This window comes from Hylaeus volcanicus, chromosome 6, assembly GCF_026283585.1.
Source record: "Hylaeus volcanicus isolate JK05 chromosome 6, UHH_iyHylVolc1.0_haploid, whole genome shotgun sequence".
NCBI classification, from domain to species: domain Eukaryota; kingdom Metazoa; phylum Arthropoda; class Insecta; order Hymenoptera; family Colletidae; genus Hylaeus; species Hylaeus volcanicus.
In genome coordinates, this window is record NC_071981.1 from 17862349 (window position 1) to 17875581 (window position 13233).

The following is a 13233-nucleotide window of genomic DNA, read 5'->3' on the forward strand; positions in this document are numbered from 1 at the left end:
CTGTCGGAAACGTCGATGGAAAAATCAAATCGAACTTTTCTGTGTGGAATAGGATCGCGTCAAGGTTATCCAGATGGTGGAGAAAGGAACCGTGGCGCCACTGATGAGCCACAATTACGGTAAATCCCCGCGTTTCTTACCCTAGAAGCCGATGGAAGGCTAACCGCGCCGTAATGAATTAAAAAAATACTGTTTTTTCTCCAGGCACCAGTGTGCACATAAGTTACGAGGATTGCGCAACGATACTGTATTTTTTAATAAGGCGAGCAAGTAATAAATACTGGTTGTTTCGCAATTGTCGGAAACGTTCTTTGCACGAAGTAATTTATTTTGAAGAATGCGCAATGCTTTGAAGCAAAATTGCATTGTTTAGAAGGAGCAATTTTGTACCAATTCATGGATCAAGGAAAAGTCAACAGAAATCGATGCAAGTAACAGAACCGATAAGAGAAATGGACTCGAAACACCTCAGAAATAATGGACTGAATTGTAAATACAGGTGTAAACAAAACCCTTCTCTGTCCAAAAATTTGTAAAGCTCGATTATTCACAGTTCTTCCCACACTTTCCTTTTCGTTATGTTCGTAATTGGATCGCCATTACGATCACGGATTCCCAGAGGCTTGAATCATCTTTTAGAAATTTGTTCAGCGGTGGCAACGCTAAATGTGTATATTTCGAAAGCGTCGAGACGATTAACGGACGAACGAGAGCGACAACGAAAAGCGAAGCGCGACGACCAACGGCCCTTTATGGGCCTTCTTCGAAGCAGAAACACTTTCCTTAATGAAAGCGAACGCCTTATGCCGCCTCGTAATAGGCATCAATCCATTCGAGTGCGTGCCTTGCGCAATGTCCGGCACAGAAACGCGAACCAAGTCGTTCGTTTTTCCTCCGACGCCACATTGCCCGAAAAAAGACGAAAATTGGGGAAAGTGTTGCTTTTGTTTGTAATTATTACCATATCGAGTGCAAAGGGTAATCTATAGTTAAAACGAAGTGAGAAACGTTGTTCCTTGAGTGCAGGAGATACGAATGAAGGACCCCAAAAGCCATTAGAAACTTGTAGGAAAGATAAATGTCGAGGAAAGTGGTCCAGAATGCCTAGGATTGTTTACTTGGGGACACAGTGCGAAATACACATGTTAAACTATGTACAATTTTTTTTGGACCACAACAGTCTACAAGTGATGTTTGTAATGTTGAAGGATCAAACGAATGTAGCAAATTATCGACACTTTCTCTGTGCGATTGCTCAGAATTTTGAAACGTGTACGACTTCACGTTTTAGTAATTTATTTAATCCTTAAAACGGAGGTTCAATGGCCTCTGAAGAGCCGTATGAGAATAGAGAAAACGAAGATGACAATGATTTCGAGTTGAAGAAACTCCGCGAGAAGGCAAAAATTGCTAGTATTTATCATACTGGTAAAGAAAAATTCCAGAGGAACCCGAATCTTTCTCATGTTGTTCATGCTGGCTTGCATATTTTTCAGTTCGTAAGTAATTACACAGTGATAACGAAATTGTTAATATGAATTATGTTCTTCTTTCATTAATATGATATAAAAGGAATATTTTATATTTCAATTCAAAAAACTTGTATTTAATTCACACGGTGCCATATTTTTTTATTTGAAGGTTATTTAATGTTACCTTAATTCTGTCAATTCTTTTGATTGAAAGTAATTATGCCATTTAGATTTATTTGCATTAACGCCGTTTTCATTTCTCCAAAGAAATTTCGTGTCAGAAAAGAGTGTCGCGAAAACTCGAATAAAACTACATGACCGAGGAATGCGTAAATATTTATGAAACGCGGTCGCATTTCTCCCAATAACACAAATATTTTCTGACGACTCAGGTCCTTCCTTCTTCTCGCTGATTAACGTTGTAACCGATCAAATTTCCCTAGTCGCGTGTCGCTAATTATTTAGATCTGCGTTTGTAGTATTCAGCAGGAAGCAAATTGGAGACACTGGTTGGTATCATCGCGATTACAGTGACCCAATTAACGAACTTACAAACTTCATCGACAATTAATGCATAAATTTCAGCTTTTATAGCAAATATAAAATTCTCTGTAATCTATGAAACTGAGATTTATGCATTAATTGTTAATAATGATTATGAAGGTTTCCTTGTAGTTTTTGAATTATAACTTTGGGTGATGATAGTATCTCTTATCTCATGAAAGTTGTTTTATTAACTCTGTGAAATATGAGATTTTGAAAAAAATATCTATGTTTATATGGCGCCACCAAATTCCATTTTGTCGCAGACGACGTGAAAGTATAACGCGTCACTGTCACTTGAAACGATTTAGCGAAACAATACCCGGATGATTCAATGACGACCTAAGAATTGCAAGGGGTTCCGTCGGTTTTATTATGTAATCGGACACGAGATCTCGACATGCATCAAATTGTATTGCGTAAACGCGCGTGTCAGGAGCCAATTTCTGTTTTCTTTATCAGTTCAGACTACACCGAGAACGACGTGCTTCGGTGTTTGATTACGTTTGTTCCGGTTTCTCGAGCGTTTTACAACGCGAACGTTAAGCGAAACGACCACGCACCAGTCACGCTGCTGTTGTAACACTTTTCATCAGACAGAAATTTTGTTTCTCTAAATTCTTTGATAACTTTAGGAAATTTCTGTAGATGATTAGTCTGGCCATGGAAATATTCCACCACGTTCATCATTTCGTGATCAAGAAAATTCGTAAAGAAGACGAATCCATTCCCACGTTACCCGAAGAAAGAAACCCAATTTTTTACGTCTATCCGATTTGTATGGTTTTCAGCGTCGTGTTTGCAGTTTTGTGGCTTGTCACGAAGATATGCGAGAGAAGGCCCATAATCGTCAGTAACTTTTTAACATGTTAATTCAGCATAAGATGAAGCGATGTATATTAACATATATTCGTTAAATAAATAGTGATTCCAAAACTCTTCAATTTAACTAATTAAAATTAGATGCTTCGAACAACTACAGGTTCTCATTGGTTGCTTCACCGCGGCATTTTTAATGCTATTGGCAGGAATAATGGAAATGAAGCACATCGATATACACGTAAATCTCGATGAAGTCACCGATGAAGAGCTGTTGAGGCATCCTGTTTTTATCCACAATTTTATCATGTGCTTGTTATCGATCTTCTGCATGCTTATTTATCTCATACAGGGTTGGATTCTATTCGACTACTGGCGTTGGGTACGTCGAAAGATGTGATCGATTATGGATTGAAAAAAAGAATTTTTCTCCACGTTTACATGCGAGCTGGTTCCTTTTTAAATGTATTTATTTATCTTTTTTAGAGCAAAGAACAAGGAAGTATCGACGATGCATCGAACGATTTGCGAGTTTCCGACTCGAGTGCTGATACCGACATCAGTGAGTCTCGAGAAAAGGTTAACAAGCATGAAAGTAAAGAGAAGAATGAGCGCGGTAAACTGGACCCAATACCCGGTTTAGAAGAATTCCCTTCCTTGACATCGATATCACGGACAATTAGTATTGTGAGGCAAAAACCACAAATGCTTTCAATTTTTCAATTGCGTTACCAATTACTCCGCCATCTATAAAAAAGTAAAATGTAAAGTGTATCGTTACTTTTAGAACGTGGACGAAGAACCTGTAATTTTATATTGCTGCTTCGTAGACTGTTATAATTATATAAGACACGTAAAGATGACGAGGCCCATGCATGAATTTCAAGTGATTCATGTAATGTAACGCTTCGAATTAAATTAAACAATGTTCATAAACATTCGCTGCTTCGACGACCATAGAAACTTTGCGCGACATCTGTGAGTATCTAATTCAAACTCTGGGTGCTCTTGATAATTCAGGGACTTACCCTTACCATTTCGGAGCTACATTCAACGTTATCGAATGAGAACGGAACAAGATTACAGCGTCTCTAGTAGGTGGTATTGAAACTAACAGTACCGAAAATTCCTTATTCAAAAACAATCGAAATTGGAACTAATCTGAATTTAGAGAATATCTTTGCAAAGAATCCAACTTACATACTCGTATTTTCATACTCCATTATTCCCGTAAATATGTAATAGTTTCATACTCTACAATCAAGCTATACGTATAAATTATAAACCGCAGCTCATTTGCTATGCAATTAATGAATGAATTACGCTACTAGGAGTGATGCAGTTAGTAATTATGTATTAAATAATATCGATTGACCACATGGAGGACATGGAGACACTTAACCACATGCCGTTTCACTTTTATAAAGAATGTTAATACCTTTGTTATATTCTTTTGGTCAAGATCGATCGCTGTTAGAATACAGTAAGAAGTAGAATTTTCAGAAAAATGTGCATTGAAAATATACATACAAATTTTTTAATCGTTATATAAATCTTACTTTTATATCTAGCAATGTGACTATTTGCATCAGTCGTAGAATATTTAATACAATGCCATGTTAATAGTATTAATTAATGGAATAATGTAAAAGTAGTTCTTTCACTATCACTTTCCGAATAAAAACTTTTTGTATATCGATTGAAAAGTTTTAAATTAATGGGATCAAAACTGTATAAATCCGTAAATGTATCATTTCGTGGAAAACTTGACTACTCGATTACTATACATGCCACGACTATGACGTTTTCTTCATGCCGACATAGGTAATATCTATTAAGGAATGTGATGCAATACGCATGTTCTTGGAGTTCGCTGCTATAAATTCCACTTAAGTATGTGAATTTTGTATCCGAGTGACACGATATGACGTCATCGTGCAATCAGTGTAATGATGTCACTCGCGAGGGCGTAGACTCGGTGTAAAGTTCCTCGGTAATAGAATTCGTAAAAATCGTGACTTAGATTCAGCTGTGATTACTCTAGGCTCTCACTATAGCATCAAGTGCGCAGATGTTTGAATAGGTATTTGAGATATGCGACGGCCAAAAATGAAACGAATAATACGCGTGAGTCACGCAAACATAATCGATAATATTTTCAGCGTGCCTTGTACAACGTACAACTGTAACGAAATTTTCAATTACGACACAAGTATTAAAAGTCAAACTGCGCCGAGTTAATGAATCACGAGACTAGAATCATAATAAATTTAATTCGAAATGTTATGTAGAGAAATTTCAATTGCGATACAACTGTTACAAATGGAATTGTGTCAAGTCGATACGAGTCTCGAGACGTAAAAATGTTAATTTTGAAACGTTATCTTACAAACGCCTGATTTTATTAATCAACTCTTTGAGATCCAGATTTTCTGTCTTCAATTAATTATACAATGCCCAAAATTTCCGATTGGAAAGAGCACAACAAAAAAGTTTCTTTTGTACAAAAAAAAGAGGGAATGCACTTTTTTAGAATTTTTCTTTTCCTTTTTATTTTTAGAGATCCCTTATATTAACACTCGTATGAAAAGACTATTGTGCAAAGGGAGGGGTTAGCTGTACAGCAGCAAGTGTGGAATCACCTTAAGGGAATGCGTAAACGTAGCTCTGTTTCGGTTAGTCGTAAAAATCGGAGCTCGGCGTCACTCCTTTACAATACGCGTTCAGTCTTCGGCACCAGTCGTTGCTAAACCATCGTCTTGTGAACATCTACGCGCAGTGTCACGAAACCAACAAGTTTATCATGTAAGTCGGTCTTCGGTAAACAAGTGGATCAATATTAATTTGACAACGCTTGCACAAAGTATTCAAATTATATATGTAAACAAACTAGAATTTAACGTAACCGGCGCTGAAAATGGAATAAGGATACATACTAATGTAACGTTCGCTCCTTGGAACATTTGTTAATATATTTCATAATAATGACGTTTATTTGTTAATTGAATATCTTGGTAAATAATTAAGAAAGATGGTTACAAAAAGTAAGCATTGTGACAAGCAGTAAAAGTAATATAAGAAACTTGTATCGCTTGGCAAATTGAGAAAAGTGATATAAATAAGTATAATTTATTATATGTTTAGCTATTTAATATTTTCGTTGTGATTTTAAAGCATTGACTCCAGCAGTGTTTTTCGTTGGTTGTGTGTATTTTAGATTGCAACGAGGACCTTGTGTGTCAGGATTTTATCTTAATCGGGCGTCGTTAACTTTGATAACCTTCGTGGAAAGTGACTGAATTCTTCTCATACTTTCTTCTAATTGAATGTTGCAATCGAAAGGAAATATAAATAGGAAAATGATAGAATAAACAGAAATTGTAAAGGAAGTTAATGGAAGTGAAAAAGTAGAATTTTCGTTTGGCTAACCTTTATGAGCACGCAATAAATTAAATGTATTTCAAGCGAAACAGCATCAATTTCACTCTCGACCATCGCGTGATAACGCAGCTTAAAATTCTTGTAAGATGAGAATGAATAAACAGGTAGGATGAGTAAGCTTCTAGTCTGAACGATCTCCATTCATGCGTAAATTCTATGACTATACCGGCAGTTATCTTAATTAGTGTGACTTAGGATGCACATGTACACATATGTATAATTCATTCATAGAGAATTGCAACTTACATTTTCATAATTAATCACCGGTGTAGCATGAGTAATACAACGAGATTAAAGCGTACGAAGAAATAAGCACCGAGACAGATAAGATTCTGCGTTTATATTTCGATAATGTTGAGATCTTGCAAGATTTATTATTATATTTTTGAGCTACAGTGTAAAGAAATCATGCTTGTACTCATACGACAACGCATATTACATTTTAAAATGAATCGAAAACAAAAATTTCACTGCATTCTTACAATCGAGGATGAAGTATTATAGTAATAGTAAGACGTTACGTAGAGAGAAATTTTAAGAACTGAGCCAAGGCTTTCCGGCACGGTCAATGACTGCACGCGTGAAAGTATACCTTTCTTTCGAGTCCTGAATTTGCAGGTGACATGGTCGCGCCAAATTTTCTTTTCTTGTTTTACATCATTTTCTCTGCTATTTTTCTATAATGACGACCGTGTAAACAAACATGACGATGTAGCAGTAGAATGGTCTGGCCATGTATCGTTCCATTCTCTATTTTTGGAGATTACGGGGGAGTTATCGAGAACACAGCACTACAGTGTTTTGTAAGCTGATCTTTCTGTGAAGTTTCGTGCCTGCCTTCGTAAACTATGAAAATATTCTCCTACGTATGCTTTGCATATCTAAGAATTTATGCTCTGCTATCGATTATCTTTTGTTTCAAAATTTGATAATATTAAAATATATGCCTGGCTCTAACAATTACGATCAATTTTTGGATAAGACGACTCTTTTGCGCAATGTTGTTCATTGCTGTTCGATGATGACATTCGAGTCAGGTGGAATTATATTTACCAGTCATTCTGCCCATTTTTGGCATCACATGGCCAACGCAAATGATGGTCGCTCCACTGACCCAACTACACCAAGTATTTTCAGTGTAAATTTTCCACGAAATGCATTAATCTAACAGAAAGAAACGTTAGGAGGTATTGTTCTAACTTGCTCCAAATAGTTGGCAAGCAATATACATTGTTTAGGGTGATCTTTTACAGAACGGAAAAATTAATAAATGGTTCGCTAATTCTTCGATGGTGATGACTTAATTGATTTAAAAGATTCATATCTGTTTGACATTAGAATAACTCTTGTAATGATTCGAAAACTCGACTTTTAATTCTCTATAGTTTGTCGTAATATAATATTTGAATGTTCAATATTTCATTCTGTATAAAATGATTGTCTTGCGGTGATGAACGAGGGAACGAGACCACGAATAATCTGAAACGTGAAAATTAGGTTACGGTCACCATAGATATTACAATTCTTGTGTCATCTCATAAATATCTAAATATAGCGCCAGTGAGTGGTTATTGTTGTCGTTGGGATTCACCACGACGAAGTTTTGCTGTGTTCCAAATGGAACGCGTAACAATTGTTAATGATCTCATCTGTCTAAGACTGCCCTCTTCATCATACCAAATAATCGACCATAAACATATCAAAAATCATCAAAATCTCAATAAAGACGCTTTTAAAAAGTATATAATTTGTAGAAACGTTTATTTGCATTGGTGCATGCGTCAGGTCTTATTGCATCGCGAGGTCACCGTTTGATTGAGAATTTTTATTCAGATACAAAATGTCGAATAACGAATAAATACAAGTTGCGATCTGAATTATAAAACCAAAATAAGTATCACTCTGAACGATTCACGGGTATTTAAATAATTTGTATGCTTAGAAATGTTGTTGAATTTTCTGTAATAATTTTCTGATCAAGAATTTCTGAGTTATTATTTTATAGATTCGTAAATAATGTTGATCTCGTCGATGATCGCACACGTCTATTAAAAGAACCGCGCGCAGATTGCGTCAAGTCTCTTACCAGTCACATTATGCATTGTTTGCAATTTGATTCATATAAATAAAGTGAATCAAACTAGCGCCGTGAGTAATCGTCCGCTGTTTGCACTGGAAACATAGCAGCGAAAGTAAGACAAACACGGTGGGACGAAAGTGTTTCTAAAATAGACAGATACGAGTAATGCGAGTTACTCGATAAACGATTGGAATTTAGACTGGAATATTTAAATTTGTATTATGGTAAAAACGTGTAGGATATTTGAAAATATTGAAGTATATGATCGTCAGATGTTGATACTTTGCGGAAACTATTTTTGATATTTCTTTCTGATCGTGTTTTCTCGATATTCAAATATTAAGTGACAAATTTAAATGACTATTTTTCTAAGGCTAATTTCTTAAACAATAAATGGACCTTTATGCTTTTATTTAAATTTAACTGCGATATTTATTACTCTTTTTTGTTTTACAGATAAACGAAAATGGCTTCTCTCACGAGACTCTCTATCATCAAGTTCTTAGAACTGGTAAGTAGTACAACAACTGCCAAAATTACCATTATATTTACGTTATTGTGCAGTCAATATTAAGCGTTTTATCGTTCTATAAATACTCAGTCGTCAATATTAAATAATTAACAAGAATTAACATTCGATAGTCGTTAGTCTCATAAAATTCAAAGTCGTAACGACTCAAGTTGTTCAATTTTCAGTTCAGTTGTTCAATCATTATGGTAACTTATCTTGTTGACAATTTTCTCGGATCGAGCCAAGAATAATTTTACTCTGTTTGTTGGTGTCCATGTCACGCTTCTCTGGAGAGTGAGATAAACTAGCACCAAACGTCGAAATCTGATGAACAAATTGGGTAAACTGAACACGAACGCCTTCACCAGCTAGTCTACCAGAATGGAAAATGACATAATAGCTGGTGATTGCTACGTGAGAGATTCTCTTCTTGTTAGGGTCGCACCTCAGACAGGAAGACAATCACTATCCAAGTTAGGATTCTATAGACACGCGCACAATCCATTGTGATCTTGAAAATCGACCATTCTTTAGTCCTCCTATTTTCAGCGATGACTTCAAACAATTTGCTTCTTTTATCTTCGCTGTGCTAATATTTGATTTCAAAATTAAGGTTATTAATATTTATGAGAATAGGATTTACTTTGAGTATTCTTTATCTGACTATGATAATTATTATCAATAGTATGGAATAACGGAAAGGCAGGTGTGTCTTCTGCGTACTTATCAACAGCGAGCAAATATTGCTGAATTTGAAATATATTTGTAATTTTGCACTTACAAAAATTGGAAAATCAGTGTGTACATCTTGCAGAACCTGAGAACTGCGCTTAGTGATAATTGCCTGAGGCGTACACACGTTTGTGCCAATGAGTTAGAATATTTAGACTAAGAATTCTTCAAAAATGATCTATGCTCATCAATATTCAAAGACTTGTAACAAAGGAAAAGTTTCTTAAGTTTCTGAGAAAAGTAAACATTCCTTTCGATTCGTGTTTAGGAGGAACGCCATGTTTCCAGTTTCCAAAAAATTCGATACCACCTTGCATTTTCTTAAAGTGTAGCATTTTAAAATTTCTGTCCTAAAATATAAGGGAACTAGGCAATATCACGAAAGGTATAATTTTTTTTGTTGAGCGTACCGTGACGCTCCAGCTAGTCCACCCTAAACTTTAAACGCGTTTCTCTCGAAACCGGTTTTTTCATACCGGTGGATAACTATTCTCGGAAACTAGGTATCCCATTGGCTTGAAATTTGAACCGTGTGTTCACAATAACATTTTTTATTGCAACGTTTGTCATAATGTGATCAACTGATGGTCACTCAATCAGACAAACTATTGTTCCCCCGAGGAATGCACTATGAATCAGATAACAAACTTGGTAGCTTGACGTAACGTAACGTTAGTAGACAATTAATTAACAATGCCGCGCGTATCGTGGCGAAGAGAGCGCTGGCTCGTGCTCTTAACGTGTTATGAATGTTAATAACATTAAACATGATGGAAGAATACTTTCTGCCCATAACTGGTGTCTGTATGATCGATACGTCGAGGAATGGACTGGATTCGTAGTCAAAACTTCCTAACCATTTCCTCGAAATAGATTGAAGTTCGTAACTGGAACGCAATAGGTGAATGTTAATGCGTTATTTATGGTTACATCGATGGAGTCGCTGTACTTGTTCCGACGGCCCAGTTTCGCGCTGCTAGCATTCCTATTTAGGGAAACCACTATTTTTATGCTTCAACAATTTTGTAACGTTAATTGTGAGCAACAAGTCACACGTAAACCGACTCGAAATGATATATTCTTGGAGAATTGCAAAATAGTGTGTACCCTATTTGACGAGTACTGTGTCGAGTAATTAAATGTTATTAAAAAGAATACATGGCTGTTCGGAGAAGTTGTCTATCGATAACGGTGCACGTTTACTCACTTTCGATTAAATTTATCATTTTGATAGCATGTTTTGCAGTCATTCTGATTCTTTAAGTTTTATGATAGAGTATCACAGATGCGAATGAGTCAGGCATACAATAATTTGTCTCTCCGATGAATATATTCAGATACATCAAGCATGCGCGTGTGTCAAAGATAGCGTTATCGCCTAAGCAAGGACTGGAGCATTTACTCATCCAGTTATGTTCTTGGAATAAAAGTTTATTAGTCATTCGTAAATGAAATGTTCTATTTTCCTTTGAGTGATCAAATCGTTCGATTAGGCGGGTTTTAGTTATTATAAGAAACGAGATTGTAATTTAATTCATTTAAAAAATTCTCTTCTGCTAATTCTAATTTGGATCGCCTAGCGATAGGCAACCCTCCGTACACCCCAGTTGCAACCTCACGCGCGCGAAGGGGCACTATTAGACAAAGTTTCTAATAACGCTGCGTGGCAGCAAAATCACACGTTTGTATCTAATAAATATTTTTTATAACTAATTTCAGCTAATAGTATGCGTCCTCATAGGACTGCATTACCATTCCTTCAAAGCCGGAGTTGTGCACACTGCAATGATCACGATGGGTACCTTTGGCGGTTATCTAATTATTCTCGTGGGATTATTCGCTGGTAGCCTAATGGGAACGCCAGTTAATCGTCGCGTGGTACGTATCGAGCGAATTAGACATCAAATTAAGTGTGTTCGCTATATACCACGTTCTCTTTCATATATTAGATTCGACATGATCGCTATCTCAATTAAAGTGTAAAGCATGAGTGTTAAAAAATTGAGAATGATTAGCAAGAATATTGTTTATTATGTATGTAATAACACCTAAACGTTTGCAGACCAACCAGAGTTAAGGTCTGCACGGACCGTCACGTTCCTGCAACGACGCGTACCGGCACCGACACGACAAAACATTAAAACACGCGTTTCAATGAAACTATTCACACTTAACAGACACCGACCTGAACGTTCCGTCAACGGGAATAGTGTGAATAGTTCCATTAAAATGCGTGTTTTAATGTTTTGTCGTGTCGGTGCCGGTACGTGTCGTTGAAGGAACATGACAGTCCGTGTCGTATAGTCCGAATCGACCTTTACGTTCTGCTAATTCTAAATTGGTACCCCTAGCGATAGGCAATCCTCCGTGCGCGGTAGCTGCAACCTCACGCGCGCGAAGGGGCACTATTCTGTTACATAAGGTTTCAAATAAGGCTACTTGAACGAAAATTCTTTCTTAATTCAAATCAGATCTATTTCGAATCTGACAATAATGTGTTTTATCTAGTGTAATTAGAAGATAACTCACGAAAATTTCATTTTCGCAGGATCTCTTTTTCGCTCTGATTGGCTGCGCCCTGTTCATCGTTGCTGGCGCTTTGAACATCGAACTCTTCCAGAACATGTACAGGAGCTCGTTCCGCGACACAGGACTCGCTAAAGGATCCATCAGCATAATCGAGGGGGCAATATTCCTCGTGGACGCGTTTCTCACGTTCCGAGGGGAGGCCTAAAAATAAAAAAACATTATTTTTAAGTAATATACCACGAACCGCACAAACGTCATTCGTTCTCAATCAGTGCAATCACATTCCGCGATAACAAGCTGGCGGACGTTTAATTAAAAAAAAAAGTAAATATAAATATATACTGCCAAAGAGGAGTTAAGAGGAATTTTTTAATAATTTTATCAGATCCATCGTCATAAACAAAAACAGTTTTGAAGTTTGGATACGAAATTAAATAGACGAACATGCTTTAATTCGTTTCATAATTATTTATAAACGAACTAATTTTAATATAATGACCAGAACCACAGATTTTATTAAATTGATAATTAATATTGTATAATAATCAATGTACAACTATTTATTGCTCTAGTATATCTTGGGAATTGTGTCGGATACGAATAGTTTAGAGTTTTCAGAATCGCAAACGTACGAGTACCTTTTTTCCAAAGAATATTTTTCCTGAAATATTTTTTCGAGCAAATATTGGACGAGAAAGTACAAATAGTATTTACAGCTTTTCAAGAGCGTAATATAGAAACTGTATCGAAATGTTTTTCTGGAATGTGCGATAGTTCCCCTCTAACGTAAGGCCAGTGAAAGTTATAATCGTTATTATTGCACATAAATTAAGCAACGATCGCGCTCTACTCGTACACTGCATAAAGACGAAACAACGGTTTTCGCGAAGAAATAATTTTTTTTTTTTTTGTCTAGCGTGTCATATCATAACTCGCTTCTCACGTTTATCGCGATTTATTTGTTAATTTATACATTTCTCAGTATTTTAAGTTCGAAAGATAAATATATAATAAATGTAATCATCTATTCCCTTTAGATTTTTATAATTGCCTCGAATATTTTATAACAGAATATTGTAAATGTTATCGTGCAATATATGTACCTG

General features: G+C 36.0%; 1 protein-coding gene across 4 annotated transcripts; it reads left to right on the top strand.

Annotated features, from left to right (window-relative positions):
- The first annotated feature begins 5498 nt into the window (after positions 1-5498).
- Positions 5499-12481, top strand: LOC128879102 (uncharacterized). 4 transcript variants are annotated; one of them, XM_054127947.1, is made up of 4 exons: positions 5499-5639; positions 8812-8866; positions 11318-11476; positions 12147-12481. In XM_054127947.1, exons 2-4 carry the CDS (start codon positions 8822-8824, stop codon positions 12330-12332), a joined length of 390 nt encoding a protein of 129 aa, XP_053983922.1. In that variant the 5' UTR covers positions 5499-5639; positions 8812-8821; the 3' UTR covers positions 12333-12481. The 4 variants fall into 4 exon arrangements, with proteins under 4 accessions (XP_053983922.1, XP_053983924.1, XP_053983925.1 ...); XM_054127949.1 differs by lacking the exon at positions 5499-5639 and adding an exon at positions 8425-8467; XM_054127950.1 differs by lacking the exon at positions 5499-5639 and adding an exon at positions 8440-8481.
- Positions 12482-13233: the final 752 nt, after the last annotated feature.